This window comes from Canis lupus, chromosome 19 (genome assembly GCF_048164855.1).
Source record: "Canis lupus baileyi chromosome 19, mCanLup2.hap1, whole genome shotgun sequence".
Lineage (NCBI taxonomy): Eukaryota > Metazoa > Chordata > Mammalia > Carnivora > Canidae > Canis > Canis lupus.
This window is the reverse complement of record NC_132856.1, coordinates 54,365,115-54,382,783: the sequence shown is the minus strand read 5'-3', so window position 1 is coordinate 54,382,783 and position 17,669 is coordinate 54,365,115. Positions and strand designations below refer to the sequence as shown.

Here is a 17,669-nt window from a genome sequence, read left to right as displayed (position 1 = left end):
TCTGGGGCGGCTGTCCCTGCCCTCCCGCCGCCTCTCTGACACCCCCTTCTCTCTGGTCCCTCCTCCTGCCCCGATGGTGGGTCCAAGGCTAAATTGTCCATCTTTCCCCTGCCCTGTGGCGTCTGGCCCCCCGGGGAGGGGACCACGCAGACCTTGGCCTCCACGCCCGTCCCTCCTGGTGTGCCGGCCTCCCCCGCTGCACACTCATCCCTCCCTCTGTCAGCTCTGGCTTGCCTGGGACCCACCTTGCATCAGGCCCTGAGGCTGCAGAAGTGGGCCAAGGAGCAGACGCCAGCCCTGCTCTTGGGGTGTCTACCCTAGTGGCGGGGACAGGGGTTAATTAGGCCGGTGGTTCTCATCAGGGAATGGTTCTGCCCCTTTGGGGACATGTTGAAGTATCTTGGAGACATTCTGCTCATCACGACGGGGAGGCGGGTGCTCCTGGCACCTAGTGAGTGCGGGCCAAGGATGCCACGCAATGTTGAATGGTACACGGGACAGCCCCCACCACAGAATGACCCGGTCCCAAATGTCACTAGTGCCAAGTAAGAAACCGCGTTCCAGATCGTCCCACCATTTCAGATTTCTGGGAAGTTTGGAGAAATGCTTTGAAGGACAACTATAAGGCTGGGGGAGTCAAGAAGTGTAGGGGGAGAGGCCGACCTAGTCCGCCCTAGACCCCCCAGGCTGGTGGAGAGCCTGATGGAGGTTGACGATGACCCAGGGCTCTGAAGGAGGAGCCGGAGTTAACTGAGTGCGGACTGAGCTGCGGGAAGGGGCTCTGGGGGTGCAAAGGCCGCCCTCCTGCGCCCCACGTTTTCTCTCTGTGGCTCTCTCCCACTCAACAGACGAAAACGAGTGTGTGCTGTCACCTGCGGCCTGCGGCAGCGCCTCCTGCCACAACACGCTGGGTGGCTTCCGCTGCGTCTGCCCCTCTGGCTTTGACTTTGACCAGGCCCTGGGGGGCTGCCAGGATGTAGACGAATGTGCCACACGGGGCAGCCCCTGTAGCTACGGCTGCGCCAACACCCCTGGCGGCTTCCTGTGCGGCTGCCCCCAAGGCTACTTCCGGGCTGGGCAAGGGTAAGGGGCTTGAGCAGGGTGGCCACGGGTTCCCAAACCCTGCGAGAGCATGCACACACACACGTGAACCCATGTACTCATGCATTTACACACATGTGCCCAGAGACCTGAGCACAGAGCCTCACAGCACTTGTATCGGTGCACACTCAGGCTCACACCCCAATTTGGTGTCATGGCCTTCATGGTATTCCTGTATACTTGCAGGTGCACAGTGGTAGATGCACACTTCTCTGCAATACCCTTGAGCACATGCATGACTCACACCTATGCCAACACGCCTGGGCACCCTTAGGCACTCTCAGTGTGCATGCATCCGTGTCCTGGGGTGCCTGCAGGTTCACATCTGTGCCCAGTAAGCTAAGGGGTTCATGCACATATACACACATCTCTTGTGTCGGTGCATGCAAAGGCACACCTGCTCATTTACACGCCAGCACCCATCCCCACAAGCAGTGTGGCTCTGAACGGAGAGTGGGGGCTGGAGAGGGTGGCTGGGGAGACCCCACCAGCCTGCCCCTGAAGACCCACCACCCCCTTGTCCTGGCCCAGGCACTGTGTCTCTGGCTTGGGCTTCAGCCCCGGACCCCAGGAGACCTCGGACGAGGAAGAGCTGCTCTCGTCCGAAGCCTGCTATGAATGCAAGATCAATGGCCTCCCTGCTCGTGACCGGCCACGGCGCAGCACCCATGGTGACCAGGTGGGGCAGAATGAAGGCAGGAATGAGATAGGAATGGTGGGTCTGAGGGGCTCTCATTATTAACGAAATATGAGTCTATTACTTTGCCTTCTTTTCCTTATTACTTTTGCTTTTTTCCCCTTTTCCTGGAAAAGAGTGGCCGTATCTGTAACCCCATCGTTACCACTGTTTTCTGTAAGCTGTGTCTGTAGTGAGTGAATGCAGTGGTTGTGGGGGCTCCTGGGATGGGCGCCCCCCCAGCGAATCTGGGCTGAGGTGGGCTGGCCCTGGGGCTTTGCCTGCAATACCCACTAACTGCCAGCAGGTGTCAGCAAGAGCGCACGTCTGAGCAACACTCCCTGGGGCCAGGGCCTAGGCCCCAGAACCCAGGGGCGGGGTAAGAGGAAGAGCTTTCACAGGAGCCCAGCCATCAAGCACTCCTCATCATGTAAATGAGGCAGGGAACAAACCCAGCCCTGCCCAGAGCCGAGGAGAAAACAGATCACCTCCTGTAGGACTGGCTACATCACCCAGCCTGTCACCCAGCCCGTCACCCAGCCCGGGTCAGCCTGCCATTGAGGCCACTGGCTTATTCAGGGCCCTGTCTGGCTGCCAGGACCAGGAGCGCACTCAGAGCCGCTCGCATAAAGAGGGGTTTGTCATCTACACACAGGGTGCTCTCAAAGAGCCCAGATGCAGGAAGCGTAGTAACCCACCCCCTCCCCCACCCCGGGAACCGGAAAGCTATCCAGCAGCTCCTCTGGTCTCGTGCCTCTCTCACTGTGTAGGCCTGAGCATCTACCTGCCCATCTTTGCTTTCCACTGGGGGACCAGCCTCCGCCATCCTCATGCCTCTGTCTGTGGCCCAAGCTGAGGCTCGGCCTTGCAGATGGAGGCCTAGACAGAGGTCAGGGCGGAGAGGGTTCCAGATTGTCCTCCGCTTGAGAGACTGGCTGAAATCTCCCCTTGGCCGTGACCCTGTGGCCCCTACCCACTGCATTCCCATCCTCCCCACCTGACCATCACCTGCCTGGTCTTTGCCCACAGGTGAGCCTGGCCAGCCTTGACTCCGAGGCCCCGCTGACCTTGGGCCTGAACCTCTCCCGCCTGAGCCCCGCTAGGCACATCCTGGAGCTGCGGCCAGCACTGGAGAGCCTGGGGGGACGGGTCCACTATGTCATCGCCCGCGGCAACGGGCCAGGTTTCTTCCGCATGCATCACCTCCAGGGCCTCAGCTCCCTGCAGCTGGGGCGTCGCAGGCCCGGGCCTGGAACCTACCGGCTGGAGGTGGTGAGCGTGGCAGGGCCCTGGGGCACCTGGCCGGAGGGGCAGCGGGTGCCCAGCGGCGGGGCCTTGCGGTTAAAGGTACAGCTGCAGCTGCTGTAGCTGAAAGGAGCCCGCACCCGCCGCCGGACCCAGGCCCCTCCCGCAGCCCCCTCTCTGGACCCCTGCACGGGCGCTGCCCCATCCTTGCCTCTTCCGGCGGGATTTTGGGGAAACTGAGGTCACTCCGCTCGCTGCACATCTGGTGTGGAGGTGTGCCCCAGGGCCCCTACTCCTCCTCCTCTTCAGAGTGCCAGATTCTGGAGTGGAGGGACTGATCCCACCGGCAATGGGATCGCTGACCAGGTGGAACCCCAAAACTCAGGAAGAGTAACATACGATTCTGCGACCTCAGGCGAACCCAGCCGCTGCCCAGGGGGACCCCAACCTTCAGTCTTCCCTAGAGACTGCCGGAAGCTGCAGCATGCACCTTCCCCCGCCAACCAGGGGCAAGGAGGGGCCTGCGATTCCCTAAATCTGGTCAATCTCAGGCGTTCACTTCTGCACTGTGCGCTGTGGCTCTCCCCCAGGGGCCAGTGGGCCCCGGGAACGGGTGGCTGGGTGGGCCTGGGGCTGGACCCTCCAAGCCAAAGAGCCCGTGGGGCCCCGGCTGGGGTTGGTGACACACAGTCATTCCCCAGGCCCCTGGTCAGGTGGGCTAGGATGCCGAGGTGCTTTTATATCAGAAGCAGAGACGACAATAAAGTTATTTTGGGTTACATCGGCCTCTTTGGCGTGTTCTGGAAGTCAGGAGACGCTGCCGTCAGCAGGGCCAGGTTGGGCCCCTGGGTCAGGGAGCAAGAGGCCTCAGGGGTGGGAGCTTTGGAAGGCTGGACTTCAGCCCGGGGCTCTGAGGAGAAAGCGGGCAGGTAAGACACAGGTGAAGGTCACCTTCCACCTGAGGAAGTGGGGGACACGGTCCCAGGGTGCAGGCGGGTTCTGCAGACTTGCCACCCGTGAGTGGCACAGAGCCAGGCTGCGGGTGGCCACCACCGCAAGCCCTCGTGGGTCTGCTAGTACTGACGACAACGGCTCTCGGCTCTTGCTGCCTGACCACACACGACGTGCCAGGTCACCATTCCTGCTGAACTGGTTTAGTTGTCATCGCAACTGTGGGGAATAGGGGCTGGTATGCTCATCCCCACTTTACAGACTGGAGAACCGGCTCGCAGAGGTTAAGCAAGCTGGCCAAGGGGACTACAGCTTGCAGGTAGCAGAGCCTGGGTTCAAAATAGGGCAGCTGCGCCAGCCTCGCTGCTGTCCCCCAGCCGGGCCATCCTGCCCGGTTCCGGGCTAGGCTGCATCTACCTGACCCGGCAGCCCAGCTCGACGCCAGGAAACCATCGATGTGTGGTCCACACATGCGCATGCTGTGCGTGGCACAGACGGTAGTACTTAAAAAATAATAATAATTAGTTCATTTTAAAAATAATCTCTATACCCAGCATGGGGCTGGAACTTACAACCCGGATGTCAAGGGTCACATGCTCTACAGACCCAGCCAGGTGCACCCTGATACTAGTGTACTTAGTCCCCAATAACTTGTATGAGAAAAGCAGTGACGTCACCCATTTCACAGGGGGTGGAAGCAAGGCTTAGAGAGTTTGTAGAATCAGCCCAAGTCGTCTACAGAGCCTAGTGGGGCGCAGGTGTGACCCAGTGACCCCAGACCGCCTCTTGTCCTTTAGAGATGGAGCATTTGGTTTTCATCTGGAATGTTCTCTCGTGGCAGAGACAGGCTGCCTGAGGACAGGACAGTGACCTGGCCCCTGAAGTGTGGCCCTGTCTCTCCCTGCAGACTGGTCACTAGAGTCTGGTGCTGGGGCTCTATTCTCAGCCCAGTTCTGGTCCACTTGACTTAACAGGAGCTTTTCTGGACTCCTGTCAGGAGCTTGCAGAGGGCTCCTCTGCAGCAGCCAGTCTCACTATATATAGCCCAGGGATCTGAGCAGAACAAGCTCAGGGACCCCTGGTTTAGAGGCGAGGAAAGAGGTGCCAAGAAGAGTGAGCAGTTTGCTCAGGGTCACCAGCTGGACTTGCACCTGGGCCCCAGGAGCCCCAGGGGAGCCATTAGCTGTGAGGACTGCCCCCCAGGAGCCATTAGCTGTGAGGACTGTCAGCTCAGGTCCAGGGGTGGGATGGTCCCAGGGGCTTCAACACAGACTGGGGCAGCACCTCACACCCCATAATGAGACGCGACAGACAGGAGTGGCATCACACCAAATATTTATTTAAAAACCATAGAAAATCATGGCCTGGGAGGAGCAACCCTGGACGGACTGGTGCTCTGCAAGGACCCAGAAGGACACAGGCAGGCGTGGCCCAGGGTGGGTGGCAAGGGGCTACAGGTGGGCCATGTATTGCCGATGATCCACGGCAAGACCCCATTGCCCGGCGCTGACTGGTTCCTGGAGCAGGCTTGAGGTAAGTAAGGTCAGCTCCTTCCTTCCAGCTGCCCAAGGAGCAGGATGTGCCAGGGGTGACAGCAGGGGGAGCCAGCTGTAGGCTCAGGCACAGGCCACGGAGATCTGGCCCAAATGACAGGGAGGCTGGGGTACCCAGAGCCCCAGGGGACAGATGTGGTAGAGAGAGAAAGGTCCAGCCCATTTCATGTGGGGCTAATCCTGAAGACGCACGGGCTCACGGTCCTGCAGGGGGGATTGGAGAGGCCGGCAGGTGACCGGGATTGCAGTGAAGCTGGGTTAGGGTAGTGAACAGCCACCCAAGTGTCGGCCTGCAGGGCTGACCCCAGACCCAACCTCCTTGGTCCTGGAAGGGAGTCCAGGTGCTCACCCAGTCTGTGCTGATCGGAAGCTCTCATTCCTCAGCAGGGATGATCAGAGTCCTTACCTGGATTAGCCATGTTCAGGAAGGAAGTTTTCTTCTTGTTGCTTCTGGTGGACCTGCTGGACTTGGACTTGGAGTGTGCTAGCCTGGACATTCCAGTGTTCGACCTCTGACCTCCCAGATGGGAGTCTGTCCAAGAGAGAAAGAAATAGATGAGAGCTCTACCCATACCCTTTGAGCACCTGGATCCACCCAAGCCTGAAGCCGTTGGCTGGTTACTTGAGCGGATGAGTTTCCCATTTGCTTGAGTTTGCCATCTCTAACAATTAAGAAAAAGTCTTGGCTAAAAAAGTCGGTCATGCACTCAGTCTCCACTCACCAGCCATCGGCCCCCTTTGGGGTGGAGGCAGCTGTCGGCACGCTGGACTGCAGTCCCCTCCTTGGGGGTTGAGAAGCCCAGGAGCCCACAGCAGGGAGGGGTTGGCCTCTTAGATGCTGGGCGTGGGTCTCACCCACCTTGGAGGTTTCTCCGGGAGCCTAGGTGCTGCTTTGAGTGGGTGTTGTTCCGATTATCCAGAAACTTAAACACATTTGGCAACCAGTTGACTCTTGGGTTCACACACAGCATCTTGTTTTTCGGGAAGAAGAATCTGTGGGGGGAGGGGGCGAGAGGGTTCCCAGGGTAGGGTGTGAGCAGGGAGCAAAGTCGTGGACGAGACACACACCCCAACCCCACCCCCTCCACACGGGCTCCCCTCCCACAGTCGTACTCACATCACAGCAGGCAGGTTGCAGCTCCCGCTCACTTCCTGGCGCTGGTAGCCCTGGGCACGCATGAGCAGGCGGGGCCTAGCACGGTGGTGGTAGGCTAAGCAGCAGTCCTCAGAGACACCTGCAAGCACGACCCATGGGCTCGTGTCTCGCGTGCACGTGCACGTGCGCTCCGCGAGGACGGCCATAGACGCAGGCACCCGCAGACATACCACAGCCCTCCCAGGCCCAGCGGAGGCCGAGAGACAGCCCAGCTGATAAGGAGGCCAACTTGGCTCACCTTTGGCCCCTGATAGGGGGGCAGCTGGCAGGAGTTGGAGGGGGTCCATGGGCTGGGAAGGGCCCAGGACCACAACATGAATGAGGGGCCAAAGCCACTCCCACTCCTGTTCTAGGGCAAGGAGCGTAGATGTAACCCCCTGAGGGGTGGGCCAGGGGCCAGCACTCCCCACCCAGGCCCTTCTATGAACCATCTGCCTCTGCCTCTCTTCCCCATCAGAGTGACCACTCAGTCACCAGGCCAGAAACCAGGAGGTCTCTGTTCCTTTAGGCATCGGTCGAAGAAAGCATTTCGAGTTCCTGCTGGGTGCAAGATGTGTAGACAGACTCAGAGGGGAATTGGACCCAGGGCTGTCATGGGGATCTCCCAGCCTGGTGGGGAGACCCAGAGGTCGATCTGTGCTGGGAGGGGGAAGAGCAGGGACCTAGAGCGGGGTATGCTTGGAGGAGGAGCTGCTGGTGTCAGCAGGCCCCCCCCCCCCCCCCCGGCAGGGTAAGCAAGTGAACCTAAAGTGGCAGGTGGTGCAGAGGCCTTCAGGGCTCTCTGAGACCCATCCCTCTGCTGACCCCTGAGCTCTGGCAAGGATGGGGGAGCAGGAGGGCTTGAGCACTCCCCTGCATCTCTAAGCCCTGGCCCCAGAGGGCAAGGGGTAGTGGTGTCAGAAGGACCCTGGGCTGCAGTACCAGGCAGGCCAGGGGGCCACTCTGCCCCCAGGATCAAAGGGCCCCGGGCTGGGCCTGGCTCCTGGGATGGGTCTCTGATAGCAGGACAATGGGAAAAAAGCCCAGCCCTATCCTGGGCAAAGGTAAGGTTAGCTGGAAGCAGGGCTAGGGCTCTCAGACCTGGTGAGGGGCAGGTGGGGCAGGCAGGGCAGGTGGGGGTGGGGTGGGCTATGGGGCTTTGACCAAGCCAGGGACCCTGCTCAGCCAGTGCTGGGGCTCAGCTGCCTCCCCTGGGACCCTGTCCTACATCCTGGGGACATAGGACACAGTGGCAGGGCTCTTGATAGATACCCAGAACTGGCCTTTGGTCACCAAATCCTCATATGCCCAGTAGAGGGAGAAGTGAGAAGAGACTCCCTGTTAATGACAGTAATGGTTATCGTTGTTGTTGCTGGGCCCTAGGCCAAGAGTTTTGCAAATATCAGCCCATTGGATTTTCATGTCCTGTCTCTGCAGCGGGAATTCAGAGCCCCACTTTGTAGATGGGGAAACCGGGGCTCATAAAGACTGAGTAGTAACTCTCAGCCAGACCACGGGGTAGTCTATGGGGGTGGAGGGGGACTTACTCCTGTTGGGTCACATCACTGCAGTGTGTCCCTGGCCGTACCCGGCTATGCCACCCCTGGGAGCTGTCTCTGCTCCCCACAGTCCCTGGTTGGGCTAAGTCCCAGCAGGGAGGCCTTGTGTCACGGACGGTGCAAGAGGCATCACAGGGTCTCTGGAAGAAAGGACTTGGGGGGGAGTCTGCATCCCCAGGGAGCTGCACAAATGCCAGGAGGTTCTACATCCCTGGGGGGGAGGGTGTTGTCCGCCAGAATTCAGTAGTGGAGACGGAATGGGGGAGGCTTCTGGAGGAAAGGAGGGACAAATGGAGGAGGGCAGGAAGGATGGATGGGGAGAGGAGGGCTCCGGGGAGGCAGGGTAGGTATGGCTCAAGACGTTACCTTGAGTGTGGACAGTAGACCAGGCACCCATGAGGCTGGCCACCAGGCAAACCAGGAGCCACAAGTTCATAGCGCAGACTGATCCTCCTCCTCGGGTGTCTTGAGGAATAATGGGAGAGGTAGGGGTGATGAGGACCCCAGATGGACAGCAGCAGGCAGTGGGGACACCCCCACTGCCTCAAGTCCAACCCCAGGGCCCTCTGCAAAGGAGATGGGCAGCACAGAATAGGGTCAAGTCATGCTGGTGGGGCGCACGGCTCGTGTCAAGCCAAGATCGAGGGAGGACTCACCAAAGCCTCTTGGGGTCTCAGGAGCTGTGCCTGCTGGGGTATATCCAAGCTCTCCAGCCCAGCAGGGCAACACGCTTCACAACCTTTATAGATGGGGCCCCACCCTGTGGCCTCCTGCTCTCCTCCACCCTCCCTCTTCCACCCTCCCCCTTCCCTCCTCCCACCTCCTTTGCTTTGGGCTTCTCCCATTTTTTCTCTTTCTAGATCCTCTCTCAGATGTCAAGGTACACCTGGAGGGAGTTGTAGGCACCTGGGGACAAGGGGACTTACTTCAAAGAGCTGGCAGGAAACACTGGCTCTCTTCTCTCTCCAGTGCTTGGATGTAGACGAGGGTTGGCTCCCTCGGTGATTAGAGGCCGAACCACACAGACAGACAGACCCAGCCTACCCAGGCCACTTGAAGGCTGGCTGCCGGAGGACCCCCTCCCCTTGACTTCTTCCCTGGTCCAGTCCTCTCAGCGCCCCTGCTTTCTCCCCAGAGCACCCTCTCACCTCCCTTCACTCCCTCTCCTGCTGCACACCAGGGCCTACATCTATCTGCTTTGTGCCAAAGGCCCCAGGCTGCCCAGACCCTTTGCCTTGCACAATGGGGAGCCTTACAGCTCTACAGAAATGCCCTGGTTTTGAGAACCAGCAAATCCACAGAAACAGGAAATAAAATCAGTCGTTGCCATGGGCTGGGAGGGGAGAGAACAGGGGTTTGTAACTGCGAATATAGTAAATGCTCAAACCGTACCCTTTCTTTTTTTTTTTTTTTTAAGATTTTATTTACTTAGAGAGTGAGCACGAGTAGTGGGGAGGGGTCGAGGGAAAGGGAGGAGCAGACTTCTTACCCAGCACAACTCCCACCACATGGAGGACTCGATCCCAGGACCCTGGGATGATGACCTGAGCCAAAGGCAGACACTTAACCGATTGGGCCACCCAGGCACCCACTTTCTTCTTGCCTTTTTAATATTTTATTTAAAAAAAATTTATATATGTATTTGAGAGAGAGAGAGAGAGTGCAAGTGGCGGAAGGGGCAGGAGAGTGAGGATCCTCAAGCGGACTCCCCACTGAGCACAGAGCCCCAAGTGGGGCTGATTTCAAGACTCTGAGATCATGACCTGAGCTGAAATCGAGGGTCTGACGCTTAACTGACTGAGCCAGCCAGGAACCCACCAGCATGGAGCTTGAATCTGCAACCCTGAGACCCAGAGTCCCAGGCCCCACCCACTGAGCCAGCCAGGCGGGGCCCCCACAACCTTAGACTTCAAGGGATGCAGTGTAAGGTACGTGAATTTTCTCCAATATTCTCTTGAGAAAAATGCTAACAACCACCACAACAAAGAAATGCTCGCCCCAGGTAAGCACGGCGGCACGAAGCAAAGCCGGACCCATCTAGCAGGCACGTTTTTCCTTCCCCCGGGTCAGCGGGTCAGCGTGGCTCACGGAGCCAGGGGCGCCACGGGTGGGAGTGGGCTGTCGCAGGAAGGGGACTCCGCAGAGACGTCACAGCTGACGGCTTTGAACTTGTACCTTGTTACCGCTTGCATCCGTAGCTAGACCACTTCGGACATCCACGGCCCGCTCCCAGCGCGGAATCGCGAGGCTCTGGGGCGGGGCCTTAGCGTGGGGCGGGGCTAAGCAGGGGCGGGGCTTGCTGGCCCCGCCCCTCCCGCGCCCCGCGGTCCCGTGGCCGTCCCCCGGGGCCCCCGCGCGACCCCAGTCCCTCGACCTCTTGCTCCGGGTGGGGGCGGCAGGGCGGGACGCGGCTCCGCGTGGCTGGGGGCGTGGGGACGCGGCGTGGCGGGCCCGGCGGCCTCTCCGCTCCGGCCCCCTGCCCCGGCCTGCCCGCAGCCGCCCAGACGTGGCGTGACCCAGACCTGGCGGGGTCCCCCGCGAGCGAGCCCACCTCCGCTCCGCTCCCGGCCCCGCCCGGCTTGCCCCGCGCGCAGCTGCACCGGGAGGAGGGTGATCGAGGAACCGGGGCGCGGGCGGACAGGTGTTGGCGCCGTCTTGGGGCCGGCGCAGGTGTCAGGGAGGCGGACGGGACGCTCAGGCCCTGGGTCCTGACGACCGCAGCTGCGGCGTGTGACGGCCAGGTCCTCACGATCGGGGCTGAACCGGGAAGGAGGGCGCCCCTCTGTTCCTCCAGCTGCTGGAGGCGCTAAGGGTGGGCTCCTACAGGTGTGACGCGAGCGCAGCTGGGGCGCGCTGGGGTGCGGTGGCCCGAAGCCTCCTCCTGCCTCCCGGTCCCCAGCCCCGACCGCGAGGGCCGTTGGGGGTGGTCTCCAGCCTGCAGCTGAGCCAAGCTGAGGGACTGACCACCTGCCAGGGCCTGCAGTTTGGAAGGGCCCGCGAAAGCCTTCCTTCCGTGAGCCCAGCTCAGCTCTGGGGGAGTCCTCCTCGGGAGGGAACTGCCAGTGAGTGCACACAGGTGGACCCGGTGGGGGGGATGGGCTCTGTGGTGGGGAACCGAGCGAGGCCCTCTGGAGGCCGACTCCCATTTCTCTGCTGGAGAACCCTCCCAGGTGTCCAGTGTTGGCCCGCTTCACAGAGGAGAAGACAGAGGGTCAGGGAAGCTCTGAGAGTCATCAGAAAGGCACAGGGGCACTGGCGAAGTGCCACCAGCTGCAGGGTCCTCCTGCAATTGCTGTCGCGTATTAGATCCCTGTGCTGCTTACAGCTCTCCTGAACCTCTGGTGCCTTCAGGACCCTGCTCAGGTGGCCTCTGAAAGCAGCAGCCAGGGGCCCTCTCCCCCTCACCTCCCCACGGCCCCACACCTTGCGGTTGTGCTAGGCCTGGACTCCTGCTGTGCCTAGTGGCCTCTCCCTCTGGCCCAGATGCACAGTGGTTACCAGACAACTGGAGGGAGGAAAGGGGTTTTTCCATGATGTCTTGCAAGCCTCTGGCTGGCCTTCAGGGACTTAATTTATAGACTGTCTCTGTGTGACCCCTTTCGCTGTGTTCCTGATGTGGTTGACCCTGCTGCCTCCTGGAAAGCTGGCTTTGAGGGGCTTCCCCTCTCAGGCTGACCAGGGGTCTCTGTGTTCCATGGGGTAGCTGCAGTGACTATCCAGATGGGGGCCAGGCCCTCTAGAAGGACTTGGGCCATCAGCACTGATTTGGGCAGCCTTGGCCTCTGTCCTGGTGCTCCTCCTGTTTCTACTGGACGTGTGGGGGACAGGCTAGCTGGACTGCCCCAGCTAGGAATGTGGCCTATTGCCGAGCCTGTCAGGCTGGGCTTGAGGCAGAGGTGGTATGGAAAGGGTGGTGGGCTCTGAGGGGAGAGGCCCACAGGGCCCTCCAGGAGACCCTCTGTGAAGCTGCTGAACTCCATTCACCTCTTCCACACAGATTTTCTGGGTGCCTCTTCCATGCCAGCCATTTGCTAGGCCCCGGGGTGATAGCAGTGAGTAAGCAGATATGTCCCAGCCATGAAAGATGACAGTGATGTCACGGATCCTCACTGAACATCTGTTGGGGGCCATTTGTTATCTTATTCATTCAGGAAACACTTAGCAAGTGCCTACTGTATGCCAGGCACTGGGCTGGGAGCCAGGGAAAAGCAGTGAAGGAGACAGATGGTCCCAGGGTACAAGAGACAAGACAAGCTGCAAATATGAAGCAAGATACCCTGAGATTAGGAACACTGCTACAAATCCTGGTGTGACAGGAAAACACTGGGGATGGGCTGGGTTCCTCCGAAGAAACTGGCCTGAGATGACAACCGCCCTATAGGATTAATATTCATCCCCATTTTACAGGGAAAACACAACCAACTACAGCTCAGAGAGGCTAAGTCATCTCCCCAAGTAAACAGGGCTGGATTCCAAGCTCAGCTCTGACCCCTTCATTCTGCATGTACTGATTGGGGGCTGGATTAATCATGTCTTGGGGCACCTGGGTGGCTCAGTCCGTTAAGCAGTTGCCTTCAGCTTGGTCATGATCTCAGGGATCCTGGGATCGAGCCCCAGTTGGGGATCCCTGCTCAGCAGGGGAGTCTGCTCCTCCCTCTGCCTCTCCCCCTTGCTCTTCCTCTCTGTCAAATAAATAACTTTTTTTTTTTTAAAAAAAAGCATGTCTTTAAAACAGTTTTTAATATTCTATTTTATATAACCCTATCTATAACAATATTATCATTTCCACATGTTAATATGATCCATTATGATCAAATAAGAACAGTTAATCAGATGCCCCGACCCTTTTTGACATAGTAAATCTTGATTGTACATTTTGCAGCCTATTAGCCACACGTGGCAGCTAGTGTCTAACCTGGTGGGCTGGCCAGTTCTCGCCACAGATGCCTGTCAGTTCATTATTTTACACTGATTCTTTTCAGTTTTGTTTTTGTATTAAGACTTATTATTATTTTTTTAGAGCAGTTTAATTCTTCCAGTGACGCTGAGGGGAAGATACAGGGATTTCACACCATACACTTTGCCCCACATATGGACAGCTTTCGTTATCAATATCCCACACTGGACGGTGCATTTGTTACTATCAGTGAACCTGACTGACAAATCACTATCATCCAAAGTCCATAGTTTACCTCACGGTCCACACCTGGTACTGTACATTCTACAGTACCATTAATGGCCATCGTCTCCTGATCTGTTAGTACGTTTCAACAAACACGCATCCATCTTTATGGTACCATACAGAGTATTTCACTGCCCTAAAAATCCTCTGTGCTCCAAGCATGTCTTTTTTATGATGTTTTGATAGCCAGGGCCCACTTGATGATAGAAGGCCTGCCCCTCCCAGGGTTAGCAGATTCCTAGAGATAGTAATTGTCTCATGAGTGCGCCTCCCATATGCAAACCAGCGGGTCCAGAGCCCACGCCTGAGTGCCCTCCTTTATGGATCTCACTCATGGCCACTGTCTCCTGCCCTGATCATCCCAGAACCAGAGACTAGACAACTGAGGGACGGCCCCTATACCCCAGAGCCTGCTGAAATCATGCGAACCAGCCAGGCCTGAGCCTGCATGTGCTGCCTCACCCACTCCCTCTCACAGAATACAGAGTACAGGCTCTTACCCACGTTCTTCCCTCACCCCTTCTGCCTCCTGACCAACTCTGGGCTGTCCCCATGTGGCCCTGTGTGGCATGGTGTGCCCCCTCCTCTTGAGATCTGAGAGTAGCAATCGATCCTTTTATTATTATTTTGAGAGAGAGAGAGAGATCATACACATGTGAGCAGGAGGTGGGGCAGAGAGAGAGAGAGAATCTCAAGCCGACTTCACTCTGAGCACAGGGCCCAATGTGGCACTTGATCCCCATGACCTTGAGATCATGACCTGAGCTGGAGATAAGAGTCAGACACTCAGGTGACTGAGCCACCCAGGCACCTCCTCATTCTATCTCCCCCACACACACCCCGCATTCTATCTTTTTAGTGGCCATCACCTCCTGATCTGTTAGCCTCACCATATCTGAAAAGGAATAAAAGCTATGCTTTAAAGCGGGTGCCATAGGATATGCAGAGAGCTGGAGAGAGAACAGATAATCGACGTACCACTCCCCATGTGAGGCTCACAGATGGTGGGGGGACAATCACAGGATTCATGGTCCACATTCTAGAGGGATGTCTGCGTGCAGGCTGTGGGGATGCAGAGGGTACCCCCAGGTCTCCAGAGAGAAGAGCTACTGAATGGAGACCTGCAGGGCAAGCAGGTGTTAGGCAGAGGTCAGACAGAGCAGGACGCCAGAGGGACCTGCCAAGTGCAGGATGGCTGGGGCGGGAGATGGGGTGGGTAGCGGAAGATGGGGTGGGAGGAGACTATCTATTCAGGGCCTCACCTACTGAGCCAAGAAGGGTGACCTTCATCAAAAGGGCGCTAGGGAGCTGCTGACGGAGTTAGCTGGGGGAGGGTTGCGGTCAGTTCTGTCTGTATCTGAGCTCTGCCAAGGTCATGAGAAGATGCAGTGTGGGGACATTAGCCCAGACAAGAGAAGACTCAAGAATAGTAGCTTGTCTTCCTACGGGGGCTGTGAGGAAGGTCCTTTTTTTTTTTTTGGAAGGTCCTTTCTAGTCCCTTTCATGCTCTACAGCAACAAGAAATAATTCAGGAAATGTTTACCAAAATCTACTATGTGCCAGGCTGGGTAGTTACAACACAGTAACAAGACAGATTTAGTCCCTACTGTCATGGAGATATTTTAGTTTTATTTTTCTAACAATGGGCTTACAATAGCATCTGATGAATGCTGAGATGACATGAAACTGGGACCCAGGAAAGAGAAAAAAAACAAGTAACTAAACTCAGAAATGAAAATGGGGGAGGGATGCCTGGCTGGCTTAGTCTGTAGGGCATGCATCTCTTGATCTTGGGGTCATCAGTTCAAGTCCCACACTAGGCAGAGAGATCACTTAAAAATAAATAAATAAATAAATAAATAAATAAATAAATAAATATTTTTTTAAGATGGGAGGCATAACTACTGCCCTTACAGAAATTTTTAAAAAAGATTAGAATATTATGAACAGTTGTATACCAATTAATTAGATAATCTGAATGAAACTAGCAAACTACCAAAATGGACTCAGGAAGAAATAGAAAATCTGAAGAGGGCTATTGAAGGTAAAGAGATTGCATCGGCAATCAAAAACCACCCCACAAAGAAAATCCAGGACCAGATGGCATCACTGCTGAATTCTACCAAACATCAAAAGAATGAACACCAATCCTTCTCAAACTCTTCTCAAAATATAGAAGAGGAGGGAACACATCCTAGCTCATTTTATTCTATGATATCAGCAGTACCTTGATACCATAGCCAGGCAAAGACATGGCAAGAGAACTATAGACCAACATCCCTGGTGAATAGGGAAGCAAAAATCCTCAACATATACCCCACAAACTAAAAATACACTATATGTTCACTAAATTGAATTTAAATTAAATTTAAAAAATCCTCAACACAGAGTTGCAAGCGAAATCCAGGAGTATATTAAAAGGATCACATGGGATGCCTGGGTGGCTCAGCAGTTGGGTGCCTGCCTTTGGCCCAGGGCAGGATCCTGGGGCTCCAGGATCAAGTCCCACATCGGGTTCCCAGCATGGAGCCTGCTTCTCCCTCTGACTCTGTCTCTGCCTCTTTCTCTCTCTGTCTCTCATAAATAAATAAATAATCTTAAAAAAATAAATAAAAGGATCACAAACCATGAACAAGTAGATGTGTCTTGGGAATGCAAGGATAATTCAATATTTGAAAATCAATTTAAGATGGCACATTAATACAATGAAGGAAAAACTACACGATCACCTCAACTGATGCAGGTAAAAGCATTTGACAAAATCCAACACCCTTTCTTGATAAGAGCACTCAACAAACTAGGGACGGAAAGAAACTTCCTCAACCTCAAATGGTAAAGGGCACTTACAAAAAGACCCACAGTGGGCAGCCCGGGTGGCTCAGCAGTTTAGCGCCACCTTTGGCCCATGGCATGGTCCAGGAGACCAGGGATCGAGTCCCACATCAGGCTCCCTGCATAGAGCCTGCTTCTCTCTTTGCCTGTGTCTCTGCGCCTCTCTCTCTCTCTCCCTGTGTCTCTCATGAATGAATGAATGAATGAATGAATGAATGAATAAATAAATAAATATTAAAAAAAAAAACAAAGACCAAAAAAGACAAAAAGGCCCACAGTGAATGTCACACTCAGTGGTGAAGCTGAAAGCTGTGCCCCTAAGATCAGAAACAAGAAAAAGATGCCCACCTTAACCACTTCCATTTAACACTGTGCTCAATGCTGGAGTGGGAGCAATTAGGCAAGAAAAGGAAATAAAGAAGGTAATTGAGTTGGGAAAGAATAAATGATATTCACAAATGACATGATCATTTATATATAGAGAATCCTGAAGAACACACACACACAATTAGAGCTAATAAAGCCAGTAGAGTTTGCAGAATAAAAGTTCAACACACAAGAAAATCAGTTGCATTTCTACAAAATAGCAATGAGCAATTGACAAGGAAATTTTAAAAATTCCATTTACAATAGCATCAAAAATTATAAAATACAGAGAACTGCAAAACATGCTTAAAGGAATTTAAAAACCCAAGGAAATGGAAAGGCATCTCCCTGCTTGTGGAAGACTTGACACTCTTAAGATGGCAGTACTCCCCAGCATGGTCTACTGGTTCAGTACAATCCCTCTCCGAATACCAATGCCCATTTCTGCAGAGATGGAATAAGAGACTCTAAAATTCATACGGAATTGCAGCACTGAGCACTGAGTCACGTAGGGAAGTGCTGAGTCACTATACTGCATACCTGAAACTAATAAAATCCTGTATATTAACTGAAATAAAAAAAAAAGTAGTGTTTAAATTCCACATACCTGAGAAATTTCCAGCTTTTTTTTTTCCTGTCACTCATTTCTAGCTTCATCCCACTGTGGTCAGAGAGGATGGCTTGTATGGTTTCCACCTTTTAATATTTGTTGTGATTTACTTTCTAGAAGATGCACTCCATGCATTTGAGAAGAATGTGTGTTCTGCTGTTGTTTGCTGGAATATTCCCAATATATCGAGTAGGTCTGGTTAGGACTGCTGTTGAAAATGGAGTACTGAAGCCACCAGCTACTACTGTAACAGAATCTGTTTCTTCCTTCAATTCTGCCAATGTTTGATTCCTATTTTCTGGGCTCTGTAGTTTGGTACATATATGTTTATACTTCCAAAAATTTTTTTTTAAAGATTGTATTTATTGGGATCCCTGGGTGGCGCAGCGGTTTGGCGCCTGCCTTTGGCCCAGGGCGCGATCCTGGAGACCCGGGATCGAGTCCCACGTCAGGCTTCCG

At 55.3% G+C, this 17,669-nt stretch overlaps 2 protein-coding genes across 11 annotated transcripts in view; one reads left to right on the top strand and one right to left on the bottom strand.

Moving 5' to 3' along the window:
• The window catches only part of FBN3 (fibrillin 3), a 53,115-nt gene extending 49,314 nt beyond the window's left edge, over positions 1–3,801 (top strand). For all 3 annotated transcript variants that reach the window (XM_072787518.1, XM_072787519.1, XM_072787520.1), the window contains 3 exons: positions 849–1,083; positions 1,633–1,780; positions 2,807–3,801. In XM_072787518.1, coding sequence (XP_072643619.1) covers positions 849–1,083; positions 1,633–1,780; positions 2,807–3,145 — 722 coding nt within the window. In that variant the 3' untranslated portion in view covers positions 3,146–3,801. The remainder of the gene's footprint in view (positions 1–848; positions 1,084–1,632; positions 1,781–2,806) is intronic.
• A 1,490-nt stretch (positions 3,802–5,291) lies between these two features.
• CCL25 (C-C motif chemokine ligand 25) overlaps positions 5,292–17,669 on the bottom strand; it is a 32,616-nt gene continuing 20,238 nt past the window's right edge. For 2 of the 8 annotated variants that reach the window (XM_072787495.1, XM_072787497.1), the window contains 5 exons: positions 8,587–8,685; positions 6,644–6,761; positions 6,386–6,519; positions 5,933–6,058; positions 5,292–5,730 (listed from right to left, as the gene is read on the bottom strand). In XM_072787495.1, the coding sequence (XP_072643596.1) occupies positions 5,723–5,730; positions 5,933–6,058; positions 6,386–6,519; positions 6,644–6,761; positions 8,587–8,685 (485 nt within the window). In that variant the 3' untranslated portion in view covers positions 5,292–5,722. Of the gene's footprint in view, positions 5,731–5,932; positions 6,059–6,385; positions 6,520–6,643; positions 6,762–8,586; positions 8,960–9,146; positions 10,492–14,380; positions 14,892–17,669 lie in introns of those variants that run through there. The other 6 variants (XM_072787501.1, XM_072787499.1, XM_072787496.1 and 3 more) reach the window with 6 other exon arrangements.